Source organism: Hemiscyllium ocellatum, chromosome 11 (assembly GCF_020745735.1).
Source record: "Hemiscyllium ocellatum isolate sHemOce1 chromosome 11, sHemOce1.pat.X.cur, whole genome shotgun sequence".
NCBI lineage: Eukaryota > Metazoa > Chordata > Chondrichthyes > Orectolobiformes > Hemiscylliidae > Hemiscyllium > Hemiscyllium ocellatum.
In genome coordinates, this window is record NC_083411.1 from 38453440 (window position 1) to 38480791 (window position 27352).

Genomic DNA, 27352 nt, shown 5'->3' on the forward strand with positions numbered 1-27352 from the left:
CCCTCAACTAGATCTTCTTTCATTCTTCTTAACTCGAGAGAACATAGACCTAAACATCTCAATATTTCTTCCTAAGACAAACCCCTCGATCATAAGAAAAGGAACAGGACAAGGCCATTTGGCCCCTCGATTCTGATCTACCATTGAATAGGATCATGGCTGATTTGGTATTCCTCACATTCACTCTCCTGAAACCCCTTGATTCCTTTACTGATCAAGAATTTATCAATCTTATCCTAAAACATTGAAAAGAACTCTGCCCCAACAGCTTGATGGTAAGGAGATTCAAATATTCTCAACTCTCGAACAGAAGAAATTCCTCTTTGTCTCAGTCTGAAGTTGGTGCCCTTTCTTCTGAGTTAATGCCATGGTCCTAGACTCTCCCATGAGTGGAAACATTCTCTCAGTATTTACCCTGTCAAACCCCTCAATGCGATCTCCTCTCATTCCTTTAAACTCCTGTGAGTCCCAACCTGTTTAGCTTTTGCTCATAAGACAACACTCCACCACAGATCTTTCTCGTGAATCACCTCTGAACTGCCTCTAACAAAATGATATCTTTCCTTGAGTACAGAGACCAAAATTGCTCACAGTACTTCAGATGCAGTCTGACAAGCACCTTGTATAATTTCAGTAAGACTTCCTACTCTCATAATCCAACCCAATGAAATAAGGCCAACTTTCATTAGCTTTCCTGATTATCTGCTACACTTGTATGCTAACTTTCTAAGTTTTGTGTGCAAGTACCCCTCAAATTCCTGTATTGCATCTTTCTGCAGTTTTTCTCCATTTAAACAATATTCCATTATTTTGTTCTCCCCTCTAAAATGGACAACTTCACATTATACTCTATTTGCCAATTTATGCCCAGTTACTTAATTCAGCAGTATCTCTCTGTAAACTGTTTGTATCCCTCTCACATCTATCTTTCCACCTATATTTATATCATCTGCAAATTTTGCTACAGTACATTTGATTTCTGCCTCCAAGTCATTAATAGTTATTTGTTAGTTGTAGTCCCAATACTGATCTCTTTGGAACTCCACTGGTCACAGATTGCTAACCTGAAAAAGAATCCCTTATTCCCCTTGGTGTTTTCTGCCCTTTAGCCAATTCTATACCTATGCCAATATACTACCTCCAACATCATGGGCTCTTATCTCTGGAATCAATGTAGTTTGCAAAGGACAAAACTTACAAACTAAAGGCTCAGTATGAAGGTGGTTCTGGTCTCTTTTTGATTTGGAGATGCCAGTGTTGGACTGGGGTGTACAAAGTTAAAAATTACACAACACTAGGTTATAGTTCAACAGGTTTATTTGGAAGTACTAGCTTTTGGAGCGCTGTCCCTTCATCAGGTGATTGTGGAGAATAAGATTGTAAGACACAGAATTTATAGTAAACATTTACACTGTGATGTAATTGAAATCATATGTGGAAAAAGACCTGGATTGTTTGTTAAGTCTCTCGTCTTTTAGAATGACCATGTTGGTTTCAATTCTTTCATATGTAAATTGCAAAACCATTTTTAAAAGTTACATTCTCAAGTGCACTTTAACAATTGGTGTCATGTCATCCCAGATAAGGTACTGAAGGTGTTAACTCCCTGTGAGGCTGTCTGTGCCACAATGGTCAAACTGATTCTAATCTAAAAAATGGATTTACAGAATCTTACATGGATTCATGCAGTTTTTTGAGCAAAGTAAAATGTAATTCTGCAAGTACAAATTCAGCCCACAAACGTATATGTGTATGAGTACAATTCACACTGTAAATTTGTGCTATAAATTTTGTGTTTTACAATCTTATTCTCCACAATTACCTGATGAAGGAGCAGTGCTCCAAAAGCTAGTGCTTCCAAATAAACCTGTTGGACAAAACCTGGTATAGTGTGATTTTTAACTCTGGCCTCTCTAGGCAGTGATATTGATACAGCTGCAATCCTTTGAGTTATTCAACTATGTGACCTGGATAGCATTTTCAGAAGATGAATAAATGGAGTGGCATGCATTTTTCTTTTTCAACTGTCAAGACAACCACATACAAATTTGGAAAAAAACATTATCTGTGATTGATATTGAAATATTTCACTCCTATCCCAAGCTATTAAGAAAATGTGATCATAAAGATCTGTGAATAAGAGTACAAAACTGCAAACTGATTCCATTCTGATATTTAAAGATTTGGTGGACTTTGCCTAAAAATTTCAAGAAATTTCTGTTCTTTTGGACACTTATTCAACATTCCAAACATCAAGAGTTATGAGCACAGATTTAGCCTCACGAATTTGATATCCTGAAATAGATCATTTGGATAAAATAATGAAAATTAAGTTTTACATTTTATCTGGACAAGTTTTCAACCTGAATGTGATATAAAAATATTGGGCAAAAAAAAGACAGGCATGAAAAGCTGTCGAAGGAGTAGAGAAATTATCAGTATCATGTTTTGATACGTATTGTACTCAGTGCACACTTTAAACAGGCCCCCATACTGCTGAGGGGGCCCAAACGTACAATATTGTTTTATTTCAGCAGGTAGAAAGAGTGTCTATAATAGTACAATAATTTAAACGTACACTTTTAATTACAGATTTTTTCAAAATCAAAATGGAAATAGTTAAAATTCAGGCAATAGAACAGATCGAAGATTAAATCTATTGGTACAATTGTTGCAGCATTATTAATGAATGAAAGTTTAGTCAACTATTATACAACATCACATGACATCCACCACCTGATTCAGTATCCTGGCTCGTGATCATTCTGACATCAGCAGGTGTCAGAGTCCAAAACATCAATACCACAAGGGAAGCAAATGCCTTACATTTCTGTCAAAGTTTAGATACTTCTGTATTGGCTGCACTTGAGCTGCTGAAGGCTCTAAGAGATTGTCAGGGCTCTGCACAAGAACGAACTTGGCCACAACAGTCTCAAGCCAATTGTACTTTGTTAGATGCCACCCTCCGACAGGAGACCTGTGATTGGTGAATGGGTGGAGGTTCTCGCGTGTCATTGGCCAATTCTCCGCCGGCCGGACCTGTGTTTTGAGAGAGACACTGACGGGGCACAGGCCGCCTCCCATTGGTCATCTGGGTTGCGGACCGCGCGGCGATTGGCTGTGTCGCGGCACGGACCAGTGAGGCAGCTGGAGGATGATTGGTGGGATGGGGCAGTCCGTGGGAGGAGAGAGTCACGTGCGGGTTAAGGTGGGGAGGCCGTCGGCGGTATTGAGGAGTAACCTGTCTGGTCGTTGCTTTGCTGTTAGGCTACCCGTTTGTCGTTAGTCGCCATGCCGCGGTTTGGAGCCTCTCATCTCGTTGTGCTGCTTGTTGCCGGTACGCCTGGCCTAGTGGGGATTGGGGTGGGGAGTAAAGACTGTTGGAGGGCGCTGAGGTGCCTTGCTTTCTTTTCTGACCTGGGGGTGGTGGGTGTAGGTGCCCCCCCCCTCTCTCCTTCACACGCCCGCTCCTCATCCTTATTCCTCCCTTCTCTTCTCTCCCCCCCCCCCCAACCACCACACTTTCCTCCTTCCCTCTACCTTCCTTCCACCACCCCCACCCCACTTCACCTTCCTTCTCTTCCCCGCCCTCCCCAACTTCACCTTCTCTTCACAGCTCTTCCACACCCCCCCCCCCCCCCCCCCCCCTCAGTATGTCGCCTTGCAGGTACACGGTGTGATCGAGTGGTTATGTATTTCCCGTGATTAAAGGGCAGGAGTGCTGTACAAGTGTAAGCAGTAACACGGGCTTGCCTGCCTGCCTGCCAGCCGCCTGGTTAACCCTGCCGTTTCCGCACCTACAGCGTTTGTGATTTTTCTTTTGTGCACCGACTTTAGTGTGTCTGCGCACCGGCTCCGGGTTTGCTTTTCCCTTCTCCCACCCCCTCAGCTTTGCGGTTATCTGCAATGGTTCTAAAAAATGCAATAAATCTTATTTTACCCGAGGGAAAAGCTTCGACTATTCCGAAGTTCTTAGCGGTTATTTTCCCTCTTTGTAACTCGAATATTATCCAACTGTTTTAGTTTCCTTAACTTATGCTCCCGTTTAGAGTTCTAAGGCGGGGGAGGGGGTGGTTTGAGGGAGAATCTGTAGGGCTGGGGCTATTTTCCACTGGTATTGGAGTTTGAGGGGTGACTTTTACAGTGGCTTTTAAAATCATGAGTGGCTTGGTTAGGATGTGCAGATGAAGACCATCCTGAGGGAGGGGGAGTCGAAAACTAGACGGCATAGGTTTTAGGTGAGGGATGGAGAAAATTTTAAAAGGCATCTGGTAATTTTTCAGAGGGTAGTGTGTATGGAACTAGCTGCCAGAGCAAGTGGTGGAGGCTGGTAAAATGTTTTAAAAAGCCATCTTGATATGTACGTAGAAAGAGTTGAGGGATGTGGGCCAAAGTTTAGCAAAATGGGATGAGATCAAATTGAGATGTTTGGTATTAATGAGTTGGACTGAAGAATCTGTACTGTGATTCCATAACCTGGAGAATGTAAGAACAAAACTAGGCCACTCTACCCATTGAGTCTGCTCTGCCATTCTATTTACTTTCTCAACCTAATTTATGTTCTGCCTGTAACCCTTAATGGCTTGCTAATCATGAATTGAGCTATCTGTCTCAAATACACCATGACTTGGCCTCTACAGAAAGCTGCAATAAATTAGTGTTAGATATGAATTCACCAAATGCTGATTGAAAAATATTACTTTTCTAGATTGGTAAGTTCATGCCTTTACTGAGACTGGGTCCTTGTTCTAGTCTTGTCCTTGTCCATGATATCCAGGCTTCTGTGTTCTAAGTTTTAATCAGATCCCCTCTCCTCATTAACTTGAGTATAAACCCAGAGTCTTCAACTGCTCCTCCTGATAAGCTCTTCATCCTTGGAATCGTTCTTGTAAAACTCCCTTGGGATTCTTAACAATATCAGCAAGTCTTTGCTGTGAGGTCCAAAACTGTTACTGCTTCAAATGCAGTCTGATCAGAGCCATATTTCATCTCAGCAGTACATACCTGCTCTTGTATTTTCTCGTCCTCTTGAAATGAATGTTAATGTCACATTTGCCTTCCTGTGACCTGCACCTGCATGTTTAACCTTAAATCCTCAAAGCCCCTTTGTGCTTCAGATTTCTGAAACCTTTCCCATTTATAAGTCTATGCTGCTTCCCAAAGTGCATATTCTCACTTTCCCACATTGTATTCCATCTGCTATTTCTTTGCTCATTTTCCTAGTCTGTTTTTGTAGAGCTTATCTGCATCCTCAATGTTACCTATCTTTTCACCATCTTTGCTACATTTATGACTGCCTCATTCCTATATTGGGATCACCTAGTTGTACCAATATAGGCCCCTGCAGAATTCTACTCACATTCACTGCTGTCCTGAAAAAGGCTCCTTTTATCTGTCTCTTTGCCTTTCTGCCACATGGGAAGCTGCTGAGGTCCTCTAGAAACCCTAATAGATCATGTCCACTGGCTTTGCTTTGGTAAACTTGTTACCATCTCAAAGAAATCTAATGGATTTCAGGAATGACCTCTCCAGGACTGTGCCATGTTGACTCAGCCTTATTGTGCCAGGCTATGTCAAGTACTCTGCAATCTCTCCCTTTGTAATGGACACTCAGACCTTTATCAGTAACTGAGGTCAGGTTAATGGGTTATAGTTTCCTGTCTTCTGCCTTTCCTCCCTCTTTAAACAGAGGTGTTACATTAGCCATTTTCCAGTTTTGAGACCCCACCCTGATTTGTTTCCTAAAAGAATACCCCTACAGTCTCGTCATCTTAAGAATTCCAGGATGTCATCCATCTGGTCTGGGTGACTTATCCACCTTCTGACCCTTCGGTTTCCCCAATACCTTCTCCTTAATGATGACCATTACTCCTATTTATCCCTGACTGTTCTGGTATGCTGTTGGTGTCTTCTGCTGTACATGTGCAAAGTACCTGTCATGTTTATCATTACTCATATTCCAGCCTCATTTTTTTTCAGTGGTCCAGTGTCCACTTTTGCTCCTGTCTCTCCATTTTTTCACTTGGGATGAATTGCTACTGTGCCTCCTGAATCCCATCCAAAACTCCTGCCGTTGTGGCTTCAGTGTCTCCCTTCAATTAACTCTGGCCAACTCCTCTCTCAGTCTTTGACAACTTAGTAAAGTTAACTACATACTGTTACATCAGATTCCAACTTCTCCCCCTCAGAATTCACCCTGCAGTTTCATATTGTCACTGCTCCATATGAGTTCCTTCACCTTAAGCTCCATAATTATGACTGCTTCATTACACAGCACCAAATCCAGACTTTTCTGTTCCCTAGTGGGCTTAATGACAAACTGCTGTAAAAACCATCTCTCAGACTGAGAATTCTTCCTCTTGTGATCTAATACCAACTTGGTTCTTTTCTGCAATCCATCTGTATGTAAAACCTCCCCATGATCTCTCATGTGCTTTTCTTGCATGCGTTTTCTATTTCCTGATTTTTATTGTCTTCTCCACATCCTGACCACTCGGTCTGTACACAATTTTTATCAGGGTCCTTTTACCCTTTTTGGCTCCTCAACAGATTCCAAGTCGTCCAACTCTTGTCTCTTGCAACTTCATAGATGTCTTTCTTAAAGATAACATTCTGTGCTTTAAAATTTTAAGCAAATGCAAGTTGACATTTTTTCTGAAATCTTTAAATAAACCTGACAGCATTTGGCTTAGTCCCTGCAAAATATGACAAGTGTCACTGCTGCATGATGCTTAGGCTTGTTTTCACACCGTAGCAATTGCCTTTCACGATGGTGGTTTAGCACAGGATGTTTGACTGTTCCCCTCTTTTGACTGAATCTAGCCTGTTGACATTATAAATTGTATGTAGAATCTTGCATTTAATTTGTTTAAAGTGCAACATTAACTTGTTGACATACTTGGCACAAGTCAGAAATTATTTTGAATCTTTAAAATCATGGTGGGCTATTTTTCTGATTTTTTTTTTCATGTTATGGAATTTAAGTTCACTTTTTTGCTTTAATTTCTAATTTGTAATTGTCTGACTTCACAAAGGCACATATGGCAAACTGTATTCCCATAGAGCTAATTTCAGCTTATGCAGGCAGTCACCTTGGGAAGAAATGATTGAAGAAAGGAAGCAATTCTGCTTGAATCCTTTCCTCCCTACCTAGTATCCATAAGTTAGCTGTTGCTGCAGGTTTACTGTTGTATTCTTGTTAGGCTTACTTTATATGGGGACAAAGATTTAAAATACCCTATGCAAGTGTATTGCTTGTTACACTGTTTCCACTTTTGCTATATGTGGTGGCCAATGCTTTGCGTTCATGTTTTGCAGTTTGGTAACCTACCTATAGTTTTTTAAGGAAGGAACTGTTTTAAGTACAAATTTCACATGCCCAAAGTTAACTGAATGATTTAATCAAACATTTTTGGTCAAGATGTGTGCACGTTTTTATCACTGGCAACTGTTAAAGTAGTGGTTTCAAATTCACAACAAGTAGTTAAAATAACCTAGCTTTGATATGATTGGCATACTATGTACGATCAAGCTGCAAGTTAGTTGCTTTGGTTATAAACCAGAAACTTGAGTTCTTCTAGTTACAGCCTTTCTTCTATCATGAGTTCAGAAATGGGTTATTTGATTACATCAGTCATCAGCACTGCAGTGTAGTCTATATCCAAGAATACAGATATCCCAAGCTACGGCTGTGGCAAAAAACATTTTACCGTAAACCATTTCCATCCAGATAATCTAATCACCTACCCTTGATGTGCAATGATGTACTTTGGCAGCAGTGTACATAAGATTCTTTGCAATAAATTACTTGGTTTACTTGAACAGTGTCTTCTGAACCCCCTCCCTCCTAATGGAGGGGGTTCGATGTGCAAGACTACCAATTCAGTAAATTCCCCTCAAATTACCATTCATTCAATGCCACTGGGTCAAAAGCCTAGAACTCTTGTTTTCTAACAACAGCACTGGGAAATGGGGTATTCCCAAATCCTGGTAGTGAAGCTATCCATATCTTAGATGAAGTGAGGTTGAAAACATTGAATCTTTTTAGTGACTTTCACTGGTAATAGAAATGGACTTCTGCTGATGGCATCACTATGCATTGCAAACAAGCTATCCAGACGGTTTAGCTAACCAATCCAATCTTTACCTTAGCACCTGCATTGCATGGCGCAGTTTCAACTCCACAATCGTTGCAAGTTGATTTCCCACCAAAGGTTAATTGAACTAGATAACTAGGTTAATTGTTGCAGTTTCTCACTTCAAATATTTAACTATTAAATACTGGTGAATAATCTAATATTACAGCAGTTACATCTTAGGCATAAGATGCTAACCTGAGGAAGTCTGTATTGTAGAACTGAGATGACTACATTCAATCACTGCCATCTTTGTTCTGAGATTTTCTCAATTTCTGCTTTTCTTTAAGATCTGGCACCATCTGTGGAGAAAATTTGTTCAAGATTGCTCAAAGATCAGCAAGGCAGCCTTTGTGTGGAGCTGCAGAAAATGGGGGAGATACTAAATTTTGCATCTGGATTTACTATGGAAAAAGATATGGAAGATAGATTGTAGGGGAATAGATGACATCTTGCAAACTGTCCAGATTACAGGAGGAAGTGCTGGATGTCTTGAAATGGGTAAAGATGGATAAATCCCCAGGACCTGATCAGGTATACCCTAGAACTGTGGGAAGCTGGGCCTCTTGCTGAGAGATTTGTATCATTGATCCTCACAGGTGAGGTGCTGGAAGACTGGAGGTTGGCAAATGTGGTGCCATTGTTTAAGGAGGGTGGTAAGGACAAGTCAGGGAACTATAGACCAGTGAGCCTGACTTTGGGCAAGTTGGAGGGAATCCTGAGGGACAATGTACATGTATTTGGAAAGGCAAGGACTGATTAGGGATAGTCAACATAGCTTTGTGCATGGGAAATCATGTCTCTCAAATTTGATTGAGTTTTCTTTTTGGAGAAGTGGATTGAGGGCAGAGCAGTAGATGTGATCTGTATGACCTTCAGTAAAGCATTCAACAAGGTCCTCCATGGGAGACTGATTAGCAAGGTTACATCTCATGGAATACAGGGAGAACTAACTATTTGGATACAGAATTTGCTCAAAGGTAGAAGACAGAGGGGGTGGTGAAGTTGTTTTTCAGACTGGAGGCCTGTCTCCAGTGGAGTGCCACAAGGATTGGTGCTGGGTCCTCTAATTTTTTTGTCATTTCACATAAGTGATTTGGATGTGAGCATAAGAGGTACAGTTAGTGAGTTTGCAGACGACACGAAAATTGGAGGTGTAGTGGACAGTGAAGGTGGTTACCTCTTACAACAGGATCTTGACCAGATGAACCAATGGGCTACCAAGTGGCAAATGGAGTTTAATTCAGATAAATGAGGTGCTGCATTTTGGGAGAGCAAATCTTAGCAGGACTTTTATACTTAATGGTAAGGTCCTAGAGTGTTGCTTAACAAAGACCTTGGAGTGCAGGTCCATAGCTCCTTGAATGTGGAATTGCAGGTAGGTGGGATAGTGAAGGAGGTGTTTGGTATGCTTTCCTTTATTGGTCAGAGTATTGAGTACAGGAGTTGGGAGGTCATGTTGCGGCTGTACAGGACATTGGTTAGGCCACTGTTGGAATATTGTGTGCAATTCTGGTCTCCTTCCTATTGGAAAGATTTTGTCCAATTTGAAAGGGTTCAGAAAAGACTTACAAGGATATTGCCAGGGTTGGAGGATTTGAGCTATTGGGAGAGGCTGAACAGGCTGGAGCATTGCAGGCTAAAGGGTGATCTTAGAGTTTTACAAAATTGTGGGGCACGGATAGGATAAATAGGCAAAATCTCTTCCCTGAGATGGAGGAATCCAGAACTGGAGAGCTTAGGTTTAGGGTGAGGGGAAAGATATAAAAGAGACCTAAGGGGCTACTTTTTCATGCAGAGGGTGGTACATGCATGGAATGACTTGCCAGAGGAAGTGGTGGAGGCTGGTACAATTGCAACATTTAAGAGGCATTTGGATGGGTATATGAATAGGAAGGGTTTGGAGGGATATGGGCCTGGTGTTGCCAGATCGGACTAGATTGGGTTGGGATATCTGTCTGGCATGGATGGGTTGGGTCAAAGGGTCTGTTTCCATGCTGTACATATGACTCTTTCCCAACTCAAGAGCTTCCTAAATTCCTGTTGACTGTTTTGTTAGTGCTTCTTAGTGCCATACTTGGTTAAATGCTTCCTTGATGTCAACATCTTTCTTTCTCACTTAACTTCCAAAAAAAGGAAGCCAAACGTTTCTAGTTTTTAAAATTTTAGAGTATTTGTTTCATGAAGTTTCCATTCTTGTAGCCTTTTGGCATAATTGTGTATTGTAGGAACTGACTTAAGCTTTTGGTCCACACCATTCTGCTCTACAATTTCAAATGTTCTCCATGAAGCACTGTGGCGTCTGCAGTTGTGCCTAAATTTCTGAAGGAAACTTCTTGTGCTGCTATGTCAGGTCAGATGCTAACCTTGAGTATGGTACACATAGTGAGTACAAGACTGAAATGTGAAGCATTTTCATCGACTAAAATCATGTTACTGTGTTTGGTAGAAAGGGTATGTTAGCATCTGGAGAGAATCAATTGATCTGTTAAATGATTCTGGAATATTTTCAGAAGTATGCAACATCAAGTTTATTGGTACCAAAGAAAAGTTTAAGTTGACCTTCTAAATTTTTGATTGGCCTTTCTGCCCTAAGCCCTCTGAATTGAGTTACCAGTCATCCTGTAGCTGTGTTGGGATGTCAATCTACTTGAAACCACATCTTCAGTCATCAATTGAGCAGCCTTGATACAATTTAACCTAACTCCACCTGTTGCTGTGAGCATTTTATTGTATTTGAAACTGGTTCAGACCTGTCTCTTTAAGTGGCCTTATTGTAGATGGTGTAACATAGCTGCTACAGAGAAGTACAGAAATTGCTTATGAAACTATCGTGTACAAGCTGAACCTTTTTTACGTTGGCTGAAGTGTAATTTGACCACTCTTTTCCAGCAATTTCAGTTGCTCAAGCAGTCAAGATTGAGGTCCATGGCCAGGATAACAAAACCTGTATATATGCTGTATTGTCTGTCAACTTTACTGTTCTTTATGAAGGAAATGGGACAATGGTAAGTAACTTGCAGTACAAAAGTAAAGCAATAAGTAGCTTCCAGACAGGAAGCTCATAACTAACTTTAGATCAGTTTGTGTTCATATGCTACAGTTTGGGCTCAATGCTGTTGCTTGAAATTTGCTTAAGTTTTGGGGTCCGGATTGTTATTTGCAGATCTGAGAATCCTTTTCAGCTGTAATGATCTCGTCACCTGTTTTCAACTAGTCCTTTGTGATCTGTGTTGAGTCCTAAAGCCATATCCTTTAAGATCATGTTCGGAACCCAGTTTACAATGTGTCCATTCATAAATCAATTACATGTTTGTGTGGGGGAATGAATGACCTGGTCAATATTCAAAAACAAAGTTGAGTGGGGACCAAGTGTGGCGATTCAATTGCCTGCAAGGTAAAATGAAGTTAAACTTTTGCCATCAACTGTCTAAACAATCTTAAACGGTCTTAAAGTTGAATGTTAGATTTGAGTTGTTTGGATTAATAGTCAAACTCCCTTCAAGTGTAAGCTGTACTATACTTAAGTACAGTAAATAGAAATAGATTACAGAAATATAAAAACCTTTTTATGATGGTCCTTCCATTAGGACATCAGCTTGGTTTTTTAAAACATCAATTGAAGAGATTTAATTTGTAGTTAACATTCAACAGCTATGATGTTATATCAAATCAATTTTGCTTCACTGGGTCAATGCTACTTTGCAATTTAGGTAATTGTCCCAAAATACCAACAGGAGATTTAATAAACCTCCATGAAGTCTTTATCTCCTAATCTTGCTCAGCATCTAACTTCAATATAGTGACCACAGAATATCACTTTTTATATGCAGGTCCATTTTGTTCATGGGTCACGTATTAAAGATTTGTCAAATTTTTGAGCAATTAAATAGAACTTTCAGCCCATAATAAATTTCATGGTGGCTTACTTGCCTCAACTTGGGCTTATTATACTTTAACTCCCTATGAAAGATACTTTATTTATTTAATGCACATTTTTCTCCATTCAACTGCCCCTTTTTAACTTGTAGCATCTGAGTGGAGGTGGTCAACTTTGTGGTCCAATCCTGTTGATCTTTAAAATGTTGGGTTGTACGTTTTTCTCAACAGAACGTTTGTGGCTGATTTTAGCCTGAAATGGCAGTTCTAATAGAATGAGTGATAGCTCTAGTTATGACTGTTGCTCATTTCAGTTTGGACTAAAATTGATCTCAACTTGGTCAAGGTGGTTATTTGACCATACTTAGGTTTAGTCATTTAAAATAACTTTCCAAACCACATTCCCTGATTGAGATTCTGTTTTTTGTTTTTAATTCCATGGGATGAAGATGTAAGATTGTCTACCAGTGCTGTAATGTGCCAAATTAGCTTGCTTTAACCAATTTAATTTTGATCTTTCTTTTATTTTAGGAAAATGCAACTTTCCAGTTGCCAGATTCATTATCATCCAATGGAAGCACATGTGGTGGTAACAATTCAGCTCCCTTGTTGAACATGGGCTTTGGGACTGGTCACTCCTTGAGCTTAAACTTCTCTCATACTGACAGCAAATTTAGTGGTGATGTACTGACTTTCACTTATAACACCAGTGATGCAAAACTCTTTCCTGGAGCAAAAAACAAAAGTATGACCCTTATTAATTTCCTGTTTATAACATGGATTAAATGTTCATCATGGGAATAATATTTGTTTCTTAACTAGTTGAGCCACACATCTCTAAATTATTAGTCAAATGTACAGCATGGAAACAGACTCCTTGGTCCAACCTGTTTTATTCTGATGGCTTTAATTGAGCTGCTGACAGGCATCAGCAACAGATTAAGTGCCTAGTTTTAGTGGGAAACCCACTTGATGTTATTCTGCAGACACTACAGCAGAATGTGGGATGAAGTGTTAATGAACCTGCATTAACATTGTGCAACTTAAATACTGTGGAAAATAGTAGATTGCGTTAAACTTTAAGTTTCATGAGGGTGGCTGGGTAATATATTCAATTCCCAGAGTGGATCTTGAACTTCAACTAAGTTGATAGTTGAATGCAGAATGAATATCAGACGTCAGTAAAAAGTCATGTACTGTTTGTCACTGCATGATACCATGACTGGGAGTGCAGAGTTCTCCAGTCATCCAGTGGCATCAAAAATAACAATTCTTATGTGCAATATTATTTAAACTTGTTTACAATCTATTTCACTCAGATGAATTACTGAAATATTTTAAAGTCCAATAAGAAACAGTTCTTGGTTGAGGCAGTATTCTAATCAATGCATTGATTTAACTAATTATGATGGGTTGTATAATTATAGGCATTTACTTCCTTAATGCTAAACAATGTTTATGCATCATAAATTATGCACAGTTCAAATTAGAAAGTATACGTGTTATACTTGAAACTGTCTGAGCAAGGCTTTCATAACATTACTAGTGAATTGTTTTCAATTCTTTATCAAGACCATGACAGGAGCAGAAATTAGGCCATTCAGCTCCACTAATGTGTTCCACTATCCAATAATGGATGGTAAGTTTCTCAAGGGGGAGAAAGTGAAGACGGCAGATGTTGGAGATCAGAGTCCAGAGTGGGGTGTTGGAAAAGCTCAGCAGGTGAGGCAGCATCTTATGGAGCAGGAGAATTGACACTTTGGGCAAGAGCCCTTAATCAGGAAGCCCTGCTCAGTGGATGCTGCCTAACCTGTGCTTTTCCAGCACCCTTTTTTCCCCCCATAATCCTTGGTACTCAAGAACCTATCCATCTCATCTTAAATATTCATGACTTAGTTTCCATGGCCTTCTGTGGCAGCGAATTCTATAGTTTCACCACTTTCTGGCTAAAGACATTTCTCCTCATCTGTTCTAAAAGGTCTTGCCTTTACTCTAAGACTGTGCTGTTGGGTCTTAGTCTCTCCTACCAATGGTGACATCGTCCAAACACCACCTCTGTTTTAATTAGATCTTACCCCCCCCCCCCCCCTCCCCCCAGTTGATCAAAAAGTCCAAATAATCAAGTTCTGATCACCCTGCTATAGGAAGGATGTTAAACTGATAAAGGTGAAAAAGGACGAACTGTTACTGTGGCTAGAAGGTTTGAGTTATAAGGGTAGGTTGGTATCTTCTTTCCTGGAGTGGAGGAGGCAATGGCAGGACCTTTTTTTTTAAAAAGGACCCAGGATAGTCTCCCAAAACTAGGGGGGACATAGGTTTGAGCTGTGAGATGTAAAAGGGACCTAAGGGGCAACTTGTTCACACAGGGTGGTGCAAATATAGAAAAGCTGCAAGAGGAAATGGTAGAGTCAGGAGCAATTGCAATACTCCAAAAGCCATTTGAACCAGTACTTGAATAGACAAGCTTGAGGCCAAATGTGGGTAAAGGAAGTAGTTCAGCTTAAGAAACCTGGTTCACATGGAAAGGCTTGTTTCCCTGCTGTAAGACTGACTATAATAGAAACGTAAAGTGGGGGTTTATACCATGTTTTATTTACAGCATAAGTTTGTTGAATAATATTGTGAACTTTGCTTCAAGTCTTAACAGCAGCGAGTCTTCTCAATCTCTCCTTCGACTGACGACTTGGAAATTGCAGTGATTATTGTACAGTAAATGTCCAGTATTTCAGGTGTATAACTTGTACCAGTTTATAGTTAAAGCTTGCTGTACTATCCTGTTTCTTCCCTCTGAGAATTTTGACAGTTAATTGTCCTATGTTGTTTTCTGTTCTCTTTACTGCAGGTGTAAAACATGTGGCTGTGAATTCCCTAATGGAATCTGTACCCCTGAACACAATCTACACATGCAGAAGTGTTAAAGCTATTGCAAGTGAAGCGGTTGTCATGGTTTTTTGGCATGTTGGCATTCAAGCTTTTGTGGAGAATGGAACAATTAGCAAAAATGGTAGGAAAATAATCCACTGATAGTGAAGCCATTTAAAATCAATTGGGTGGTGACCTAAATCTCTAGAATATCAATATGATCTTGTTTGAGTTCAGATCCCTAATGGTTATGTAGCCTTAACTTTAGCTAGGCTTTACAGGAAAAACTTGGTTCTGGTTGGATGGAGTGTTGTGAACATTTGTCAATACACAAATTGTTAAAGAAAGCTTGAGCCATGTTTTTAACTCATTTGAGTCAACGTTTTATAAACTGGCTTTCAATTAGTTTCCACATTGTGTTTTGGCTGTGGGGACAGGGAGTAGATAGGTCGTGTCCAGCCACACTACATTGGCAAAGTTGTGTCCAAAAACTCACTCCTGGTTATAAATCCATTTTGGTCTGAACAATTGCTACTGTAGTCAATAGCTTCACTTGCATTGTCAGGCACTTCCTCTATTGCTTGCAGCTCCATTCTCCAATGGCATACCTGAAAAGATGTTCATTTTTAAACCTCATTGAACATAACTTAGAGTATTAAACCTTAGTGAAGTTACTTCTCCAAGCACAGGAAGAAAAATTCCCTGTTGAATGATCTTGTATAACTGGATGTTTGAAGCTGTTTGGGCCAAGTAGTAACAGGCTAAGGAATTAACCTGGAAGATTGAATTTCAGACAGAGTAAACTGACCTGTTAATCACTTTTCCTTCCAAGAATCCTTCTGTAAAGCAGATGTATCAACCACTGTCACACCAGTTACAACACAGACAACTTCCACTGTGACCCCCATCCCAACTAAGCCACCTCCAGATCTGCCAGCAGTGGGCAACTACACCGTTAAGAATGGAAGTGATCCTTGCCTCCTTGCTAATATGGGACTACAACTAAATATTACCAACACAGAAAATCAGGTATTTTTTTTCTGTACTTTGAATTCTCATTTGCATTACAAATGAAACTCTTAACAACTCTTTCTTCCCTCAGACACGTGTAATTAATATAAATTCCAATTCTACTGCCAGTGGACGTTGTGGGGATAAACATTCCGTCCTCCTCCTAGAAGATACAGATGCAACTATTCAGTTTCATTTCTTTGTGGTAAGTGTTGATTTTTGTAGATCCATTATTCTACAAAGTGACATACTGGATTTAGAATCATTTAAATCCCTGCAATGTGGAAGCAGGCCATTTTCGCATTGTTCACCACAACCCTCTGAAGAGTATCCCACACTTTACCCAGTCCCTGTAACCCACACTTACCATGACTAATCACCTAGCCTAAACATTCCCAGACACTAGGCAATTCAGTATGGCCAATCCACCTAACCTTTATTCAGAACATGGACAAACTTGAAAATAGTATAAGCAATTCTTTTGTTGCTAGCTTAAATCCAGTTCAAAGATTTGTGTTTTAGATCTTGATTTCAATTGTTTGTTTATACATACATTGGTGAGGTATATTAACTTTTTGGTGCTAGTTTGTTCCTATTCAGTTGTGTATATAACTTTGTTTCAGCAAGCACATTAACAATGGGAAGCTTGAGCAACCACCTTAACCCAGGGGTATGAGCTATTGCTCCAACAAACTGTTGAAATCTGTATGAACACTCACTGACTCTTTTTAGTGTCTCCTATCATTGTATAAACTTCTCCCACAATGTGGGAATTTGGCAGTCTTTAAAATCAAATCTTTTTTTGAGCCTTGTCTCCTTATCTTTAATCCAGGAACAATCCAAATTCTTCTTGAAGGAGGTGCAGGCTAATGTAAGCTTGCTTGTAAATGGTTCAAGTAAGTATTGGCTATTGAAGCCCAAAGATTTTTTCCTTGCTGATTTTTCTATTTAAACCTTGTATATTTTCTGAGGACTTGATTCAATTGGAGCTGAATCTACTGGGAAAAAAATGCTCTGCATGACCAATTCCCAGCAGTGACACATCACAGAAATCCAACCTTTGGTCCAACTCCTTCCAGTTTCCCAAATGAAACTGGTTCCATTTGGTCCATATCCCTAACCTTTTCATATTTAGTGATTATCAAATAGCTTTAAAAGGTCTTAACTATAGCTACATCTGCCACTTCATCTGGCAGTTCATTCTGTCTAGAACCATTGTGACAACAGAACTGTTTTGCTTTCAATTACCCTTCAATTCAGTTGTTAGCGTTTTCCAAGTTATAAACTACACTTGGATAAAGACTACTGTTTCAGCTGATTTGTTTTCCTAATCCTTGTTAAGTTTGTTACCTGTTCTGATTTTTAAAAAAAATTTCTTCTTGGGACTGAAGACTTTTTTTTTGGAACCTAGCAATTCTAAATAGTGGTAGCTCGTTCTGCCCAATTGTTCACAAATTCTAGTTCTGTCCATGATTAAATATGATTAAGTCCTGTTCAAATTGTGGAACATCTGGTTAAATAGACTTGCTGGCTTAATTCTGTTTAAAATGAGGCCTTTTTCATGGTTAGCCACTTCTTAGATTCTAGTTGCTGTACATAATTACTGCTACATTGTAATGGAGACAGTGTCAAAAACTGTGCAGATGAGCAGTTTTGTTTTTGCATATTGACACTTGTGTCCTAATCATTATGGATGAGCATAAAATTCAAGTCTGGAATGAATTTCCAATCTGTATTTGTGTAGTTTTGTTACTGTGGAATGGCTAACTAATTTCTTTTTTTCATCAGCAACTACACTTAACAGCAGCAATGGCAATCTGAAGTTTTGGCAGGCATTTGTTGGAAGTTCATACATCTGTCGCAATGAACAGAGGCTAGTTGTGACTGACAAGTTGGCTATTAATACATTTAATGTGTGGCTCCAACCATTTGAGGTTAAGAATGGAACCTTTTCCAGAGGTAGGTTTTTATGAAGAAAAGCTAACTAGGTGTCTTTAAGTTAACCTATACCTAGGGGTTATGACTTTTCTTTTTGGCATCTCCTAAATATTTACCTGATCCAGCTAGAATTGGTGCTCCATTTTATGACCCAGAGTATTTTGCCCACTCCCATCTATAGCTGCTCTTTTAGTTTGCATGATATGACAACCAAAATCCATTGAATTAAATTGGGCCACAACACTTTCACAAATTTTTGATCCCTGAATAGAACTCTAGGAATGTAAGCTAATTTCAAATATGCTATGTTCCTTTTTTCTAGGGATAGGAAAGTCCTATATTTCCATTTTCCACTCTGAAAATTGACTTGCAGGGCAGAAAATAATCAATCCTACCTATGTCAATAAGGATTACTTAACAAGGAATGCACTTGGAGAAATCCTGCAATTGTCAAATCAAAATTGCTTGGCAAAATGAAATGTGCTGGAGAAGTTTGGGTCTTACAACATCTGTGGAGAAAAATGGAGTTAGCATAGTCTGACTCTTCAAAACTGAAATCACATCAGACTCATTAACTTTGTTTCTCTCAGCAGATACTGCTTTGCCAGACCTAGGTTTTTCCACTGTTGTTTTAGGACTCCAGCATCTGTAGCACTTTTGCTTTTTATACAAGTTATTTATGGCTAATGCATTTTGAACAGTACCTCGCAATTCATCTGATTTTATTTTTGTCCACAGCTGAAGAGTGTTCTCTGGATGATGACAGCATCCTTATCCCTATTATAGTTGGTGCTGCTCTGGCTGGCTTAATTGTGATTGTTGTGATTGCTTATGTGATCGGTAGAAGAAGAAGCTATGCTGGATACCAAACACTCTAATGATTTTGATTCTCCAAATCTTAAGACATGATTTTTTGCTGTTTACTGTAGTAGGTGCAAGTCCTTGCCTCAATTCCCACTTCAATTGCACTAGATTTTTGCTAAGTCTTGGGGCTAGTGAACTTGCATCCATGCTTGACACATGAAATGTTCATGTAATGCTGGCAGATAATCTTTCATTGTGGCATTTCTGCCAGGCAGTGTTCTGCAGAAGGTGACTTTTAAATTGGTAAGCTTGTCTGTGATCCGCAAAATTAACTCTTGCTAATTTGCCAGCACTACTACCAGCATTTCCAACAATAACTTGATGAATTTCAAATCTGAAACTGAACATATTTACCAAGATCTCCTGTAGCTTGTTTGGATGTACTGTGGAAATTGTACAAATGTGAATAGTTTGTGTATATGTTTGACCTGTTTCATAAGGAAAATGGGTGCCTTGGAATGTAGAAAGAATGTTCTCCAATTTGCATAATGTACATTCTAATTGGCACATGCAAATATTATCTAATGTTGACCACTGACTTTCTAATTTGGAGATCTGGAGTCCTTCACACTGCACTCTAGACACTGGAAGTTTTGAATGTTGACTTTTATCTTGGAAATTTATAGCTTTGACAAGTTTCTTTATTCCTGTGCCTCATTTGTATGTAAAGTTTAACTTTGCTTTATAATAAAAAATCTTCATGTAAGCTGACGTAGCATTTATTTGAGGCTGAGGAATTTGAAAGCTTTGCACATTTTTCACTTGACATTGCACTAACTAGCTGCTGTAATTAACCAATGAGTAGAAGTTTCACCATTCTTTTTTCTAATTATCTAGTTGAGCATTATTCTTGCAGATATGGGTCATGTTTGTTGTTGCCCATTCCTAGCACAATGTCTAGCTGCACTACTTCTATCACACTTTTTAAAACTGGAACTAGCTTTATTTCCTGCTAAAATGGCTTTCACACTGGTTTCAAGATGACCAGAGCTGGTAGTCATGGAGTTGATATCTTAATTTGGCACTTGCAGCAGAACTCTGCTTGTGATATCAAATTTTTTTTTTGTAAATTGAACACCAATTGAATTTTAAGCTTGTTTTGCACTTATAGTGCTCATTGTAAAGGCTGTAAACTCTAACCAATGCCACAATCGAATTTAGATCTACCCCTCTGAATTCTTTATGGTTAAGTTGCTACATGCTTGATTTAAATATAGCACAACTTTACTAAAACTACATGTTATGATACTAATTCAACTTTATGACAGCTAAAACCAACATGTTTCTCTTAGATCTATAGCGATATTTCATAATGGGAGATTTCACTTGTCTGCTAAGTTTGAGAAACTGTTTTGGCGATGTAAACACAAGAATCTTGTATGTGTTGGCTTGCCAGTAATGAAACTCAAAATTACTTGAGCTTGAATTGAGGGATTAAATTTATTAAATAAGTATTTTTGAGCTCCAATCTAGTGACCCAAAATACTAGTTTGTCCACTTTAAGGAATGGAGCATAGCTGGCTCAGTCTAAGATTGAAATAGCATGTTGCAGTTTTAGCTATGTTTGTGACTCATTCTGAACTTTGAAATGTGCATCTGAAAATGTAATTTTAAACAAATTCAGTTTAGTTGAATTTCTTTAATCAAAATTGATCTTGCTGCAATAGCAGGCTTTTCAATTTATTAAAAAATTGATCAACTGAATTAAAACTTGTAATTTGCATTCTGGTTTTAAGTTTAGTCTTGATTTGATTCCAAAGCACTTGCTGATGACATGTAAAAATAGTCAACTATTGTGGTACTTGCACTTTAAATGCAGTCAGATTTTAGTGATGGATTTGTATTCTTTAGAGTTTTCAAATAGTTAGATGAGTGATTTTTCACTGTAGTAATGCCAAATGTGGGTTCAATTCTCGTACCAGTTGAGGTCACCAAGAAGGCCCCACTGCCCCCACCCCCAACCCAGAACATAACTGAGATATGATCTCTGATCTCTATTACAAGCAGCCTATGGTTCTCTGGAACAGTGACTTTAATTTCCAAGTGCCCAATATAAACTTGCATTTTGATTCAATTTTTTGCATCCTTCATTATGATTCTTGCACAGCATTGTTTAATATTTTTATCTACAATGCACTGGTAATGTGTTGAATTTCTATAATTGCTGCACTAAATTTAACCTTGATCAGTTGTCTTAAAAATAATGTATTGGGTTTAATTCACCTAGTTTTTATTTTGCTACTGACTTTTTTAAAATGGGCTGCTGCTTCCTCTTTTTTTTTTGTCATTAGGTCTTTGGGATTTTACCTCTACTTTTTTAGGTTACTAACATCACCAACTTTTATCTAATTTCTTTAAATCCAGCTGAAGACTGCAAAGCAAATGAGAACTACATCGTGCCCATTACAGTTGGAGCAGCATTGGGAGCACTAATTTTGGTTGTGCTGGTGATCTACATCATTGGTCGTAGGCAGAATCACCATAATGGATATCAGCACTTCTAAGTTTCAGCTCTGGGATTATTCAGCTATTTGATATTTATTTACAAGTGTTAGTATATGTTGTAAACCAGTTTAAGGTGAAATATATACTGACGGATAAATTATAAAATGTATCTGCAGATGTAAATTGAACTTTGCATTCTTAACTAGACATTAGTAATGCTCTGAATTACATAAATCTGGGACAATCATATAGGACAGTATATAGTCCTCAATCCTGAATGTTACTACCTACTATCAACATCTGAAGCCTATTTCAGGTACTTTAATATCCCACCACTTATTTGTGGCGTCTTAAAAATTGAGAAACCTGTGATTTTAATTTGCTTTCAAATCTATAAATTTTAGATCACAGTTTAAATCTTTCATTTGAATGTGTGCAGTAGGAAATACCCATCTTGTTTGCAGACCCCTCCAAATTACTAATTGAACTGATAAGTATACATCACTAGCAGCATTTCAAGCTCATCTGCACCAGTCTTCGGTTTCCCTTGTATTTCCAGTAAGTCTCTTGCCAAAAGGACTTTGAACTCTGGCAGAACTCTGCAAGCTAATGATTGACAAATTTGGTTTAGTTGATTGGTATTCATTGTCAGGCCACAAGTAGACAGACTATTGCTCATTTTTTCATCCAGTGATTTTTTTTTTATTTTCTAAACAACTCAACTGATGTCAGCATCCACTTTATTTTAATTCAGTGTCTGTTTGAGTGTTTGACTATTGTAAATGGACATTGTTTGAAGTGGTTGGGTGTTCAATTTAATCCCTAGTATTGGTCCTTGATTGCACTTGGGCAAAGTTTCTAACTAGTAGAAAACTGAAACTTCCAATAATGATGACTTGGCACTCAGTACTGCAAAGCTTGCAATAGTTGAAGTGCCACAATGTCTTAGTCTGTCACCTGTACAGAACTTGGGCATGACCATTGAGAATCAGTTAGTTCCTCCGTCTGAACAATGGGAATGCTTTTTAATGCATTTCAATTGGCACACTACAGAACAGGTTTGTAAAATTCTAGGTAACTCAGTTGATGTAATTTCATGCAATACATTCAGTTTTGAGCATGTGTAAATACAAGAAACTTGGTTTCATGGGATAGTGTTGCAACAAGGAAAGTGTTTTGGTAAATGCAGCAATTCAGATGCTTGTAGACTTCAATTTGCACTGCCTTTTGAGGGGGAGGAGTCCCCTTCCACTTTCAATATCAATATATTTCAGGCATTGGCTACAAATTGTATACAGATCTTTATGAAGTCCTTTGTCAAGGATAATCTTGACAGTTTTTGTGCAAAGTGAAGATGGGTAAAAATCATTTCAGAAATCACTTATTTTGCTAAAGTGTTTTTGTGCATTGAAATTGGGCTTTTGCATGTTTGTCTCACCTGTCCTTAAACTAACAATCTCTAACTTCTTTGTCACAGCTGAAGAATGTCTTGCTGATTCTGACCTGGGTTTTCTGGTACCAATCGCTGTTGGAGCTGCACTGGGCCTATTAATAATTCTTGTCGTCCTATCTTATGTAATTGGACAAAGGAAGAGCCAGAATGGCTACCAATCTGTGTAATTAGTTCCTTCTGAATGTTACTATCTCACACCTTGCAGTCTATTGGCTTACTTTCTGTTGCAATCTGTCCCAATTTTTTTTGACAATGAAATTCTGACTAAGGCTTTTTGTCATGCTTCTTTAACCATATATGTAAGCCACTAATGTGGGGAATTGATCAATTATTTTTAGTAATATTTCCCCTTGACTACAGGTTCAGGAATGGACTGAATGTTAATTCAGTAATTGGTTTAGTTTAACAGCTCCTGGGACGCACCTTAGATATTTTATCTGCAAGCTCAAGCAGAAAACATTTCACCTACACTAAATTTATAAGAGCAATAAATGGAATGGGCTTGTGACAAATGTTTTGATTTCTGTACCTTTAGAACAATTTTCCATATTAATGACATTTTCATTATTGAAAAATGCAATGTGAATGTTACATGTGATAACATTCACCTTCACTCACTGAAGCTTGGTATGACAGTAGTCATTAAATGTAACCAACCACAATGCAAAAATTCTCTTGATAGTAATCACACATCTCTCACCCCTTTGAATAGTTCTGTAGGATCTTTACCTATTATTGGATATGACTCCCTTCTGAGGGGCAATCCTAATCTTTCTAGTTGGAAGACCTAGGAAGATTTCATCTCTTAATGATGAAAAACGAAGTTATTTGACATGAATGACTGGTGTATTTTGTTGCAATTTAAGCTTGCAGAAGTTCAGTGGGAACAGACTGGTATTTAAGTTTTTAGTTTAATCCTGATCGAGTTTGGTCCATACTGTTCTTAGATCAAATTTTTTGCTTCTTTTGATCTACCAAGTTGAAAAAGTCTGTTTCAATTAATCTTTGAAGCCAGTACTATTTTACTTTTAACTATCCATCCTACCCTTCATTTGTTTTTTTTAAAAATGGTTTCTTCAACGGTTTCACATTTTTTCTTGCTGACTTGCCCAACCTGAACTGCTCAAATCGAGCATCAACAGTTCATCCTGACGACTGGGCAACACTGGCTTGACGTCAGGGACCTGGGTTTGATTCCCACCTCAGGTGACTGTGTCTCTGTGTGGAGTTTGTATATTCTCCAGTGTCTGAGTGGGTTTCCTCCCACAATCAAAAGGTGTGCAGGTCAGGGGAATTTACTAAGCTAAACTGCCTATAGTGTTAGGTGCATTAGTCAGGGGTAAACATGGGGTAGGGGAATGGGTCTGGGTGGTTTACTCTTTGGAGGGTTGGTGTGGACTTTTTGGGTCAAAGGGCCTGTTTCCATAGTGTAGGGAATCAAATCTACCTCCAACTTTAAACTTGCCATATTTTAAGCTTTTTATTTGTTCTGGTCTACCTTCTCTTTGGCACCTCAGTTTCTCATTCTACCCTGTTTGGTTTTAACTTCTAATTTTGTTGAAGCATTATTTTTTAACATCCTTTGCTTGCTTCAGGATTGACTTTGTTTCTCTACTGTAGCCTAGCCACTTATCCATTAGCAGTCAATTAGCAGGACTGCTTTCAGCAGCCAGCGGTTAAACATCCAAATTGCTTCAATGTAACATAAAACAAAATTTTGATATCAACTTGATCAGGGTAGCTGGCTAAAGACTCAACTCTGAAGCCTCTTGTTTAGAAGTATTGGTGCAGCTGCTGATGGAGGGTGCTTCCATGTAAATGTCAGCTTTGGCTAGAACAGACCAAAATTTGCATGTAAAATTCCTGATGTAGCTCTTTTAAACCAGCTGTCTAAAGGAAATAAATGAGAATCTCCTAGTTTATTGTAATCCATCTCAACTGTTTGTTACCTGTGTGAGCTTCCAAAGGCTGGAGGTCATTGTGATCACTTGCCAGATCACATGTACATATCGATCACGTTAGGAAGTTCATGATTGATTTGAAACTTTGCAGCAGTGTAGTTTTGAGGCTTAACAACTAACCTAAAATGGCCCCAAATTGCTTACTACATATTTTTGATACATAACCACTTTTTTCCTGTTTAACAAAAAAAATACAATCAATAGAATTTTATATTTGGAATCAGTTTATTTGCAGACATGTTTTTAATATGCACAATAGACAAAGAATCCAAATCTTTTTTTCTTTGCAATAACTAACATTATTATTTGGCTTAGTGTGGCTGCACAGACTAAATGAACATGGAAACATTTTAAATGGAGAAGATTGGAGAATGATACTGAGTGACTGTGGAAAATTAAAGTTTGTTTTTGAATGCTTTGACTGAACCTGCCTCTTTCATGTCTTAAGTGGTGAGTGAAAGAGCTTTCTCATTTGCCAAAGCTGCCAATGTTTCTTAGTTCTTGATCCTTTTTCATGAGTTTTTCCTCTTATTTACTCTATCCAGACCCTTCATAATTTTGAATACCTTTCTTTAAACAACTTGGACTTTCTCTTAAGGTTCCTGGTCTGATTTAATTCTCATCTCCACCATCCCTACTTTACTTTTCCCCCATGGTCATTTAGCAATGTGGGGCAACTGGGCTTCTGATCTTCACTAATGCCTCTGCTGAAGGCTGACAATCCTGGTTGAATCAGTCACCCTGTTTTTCCTCCCATTTCTTATTAAATATTTATTTTTTCAATGCTACTGCTAGACAGAACTCCATACTGAATTATGCAAGAGAATAAACACTTACAATTCCCTCATCTATCTCAATAGAGAGGCATTTTTAAAAAAAAAATCTTGTGCCACATGTCAAAAAAAGCCAATTTGTGTTTTGTAATTTCCTAACTACCACGTGCCTTGGAACTAGAAGCAATTTCATACTAGTTTGCATAATCACTCCATAACTTCAACTGAACACTGAAACAGAACAAACTGTGCTAAGGCAGCAAAACTACTTCAGGACCAGGACCAGACCACAAGCTCTAACATTTCAGAAGAAAGAATGTTTTGAGTGTGCTCTGCCATTCAATAAAATATGGCAGATCTGTTTATTCCATATCCTCACCTGGCTTATCAAGAATCTATCCACCCCTACCTTCACTGCCACTTGAGAGAGTACCAAAGACTCCACCCTTTATCAGAAAATGTTTTCAGTGGGCAACCTGTTATTTTTAAGTCCTAAATCTAGGTTCTTCCTCTCTTTTCAAAAAACAACTTTTCCCCACATGTGAAGACCCCTCAAGCTCTTGTAGGTCTAAGAGGCAATTTGATTGAAATGTATAAATTTCAACATAACCTAAGTCCAGTCTGTCCAATCGTTCTTAAAAGTAAGCCACCTCTGAATTGCTACTTACACATTTATCTCCTTCTGTCGATAAAGCCAATATGTCTATATTACTTCACATCTGGTCTCATCTTAACTAAAGCATTATCTTATTTTGCATTCAATTCTGGCAATAAGGCAATAACATTAATTACTTGGTGTACTGGCATACTATCCTTTTGCACCAGGACAGCCAATGCTTTCTGCACCTTGGGCCATACCTAATATCAAGATGGTTTTGGTCCAGAGTGACCTTTTAGATGTTTATAAAATCATGATGGGCATAGAAAAGAAGAGTAGGAGAAAGTGAGGACTGCAGATGCTGGACATTAGAGCTGAAAAATGTGTTGCTGGAAAAGCGCAGCAGGTCAGGCAGCATCCAAGGAGCAGGAGAATCGACGTTTCAGGTATAAGCCCTTCTTCAGGAATGAGGAAGGTGTGCCAAGCAGGCTAAGATAAAAGGTAGGGAGGAGGGACGTTGGGAATGCAATAGGTGGAAGGAGGTTAAGGTGAGAGTGATAGACTGGAGAGGCAGTGGGGACGGAGAGGTCAGGAAGATTGCAGGTCAAGAAGGCAGTGCTGAGTCAGAGGGTTGGGACTGAGATAAGGTGGGGGGGGAGGGGAAATGAGGAAGCTGGAGAAATCTGCAGTCATCCCTTGTGGTTGGAGGGTTCCTAGGCGGAAGATAATGCGCTCTTCCTCCAGGCATCGTGTTGCCATGGTCTGGCGATGGAGGAAGCCAAGGACCTGTAATGTCCTTGGCAGAGTGGGAGGGGGAGTTAAAATGTTCAGCCACAGGGTAGTTGGGTTGGTTGGTTATCAGAGTCCAAAACTAGGAGATCAGTGTGAAACTCCACTAGTCATAGGCTGAATTGCTTATCCTCACTTGCTGATTACAACAAATTAGCCAATTCTCTAGCCCTGCCAATAACTACTTCTAACACTGTGGACTTTTGTCTCATTACTTAACCCTTTGTGAGGTATCTTGCTTTCTGGAAGTCCAAATTAAAAAATATTTATTGGTTTCCCTCTATCCATTCTGATTGAGACTTTGTATGTGAATAATCTGCCAGAGGAAGTGGTAGATGCAAGTACAGTTACATCTTAATGAAATTTGCACAACTATGTGAAAAGGAAAGGTTTAGAGGGAAATGGGACTAGTTTAATTTTGAAAACTTGGTCAACATAGGTAAGTTAGACTGAAGGATCTGTTTCTGTGCTGTATGACTCTAATATCTAAGTTTGGGCTGACAAGCGGCAAGTAACAGTTGTACCACATAAGTGCTAAGCAATGACCATATCCAAGAGAAAATCTAACCATTGCCCCTTCCAACAAAATGTCATTATGACTGCTGCATCCCCCACTGTGAATGTTCTGGGGTTACTATTGAACA

The 27352-nt window shown here is 38.8% G+C and overlaps 1 protein-coding gene across 1 annotated transcript; it reads left to right on the forward strand.

Moving 5' to 3' along the window:
• Window positions 1-3190: 3190 nt before the first annotated feature.
• lamp2 (lysosomal-associated membrane protein 2) lies at window positions 3191-19395 on the forward strand. Its single transcript, XM_060832141.1, has 9 exons — window positions 3191-3337; window positions 11028-11143; window positions 12546-12759; window positions 14857-15018; window positions 15709-15905; window positions 15979-16092; window positions 16720-16783; window positions 17676-17846; window positions 18564-19395. Exons 1-9 carry the CDS (start codon window positions 3292-3294, stop codon window positions 18701-18703), a joined length of 1224 nt encoding a protein of 407 aa, XP_060688124.1. The 5' UTR covers window positions 3191-3291; the 3' UTR covers window positions 18704-19395.
• Window positions 19396-27352: the final 7957 nt, after the last annotated feature.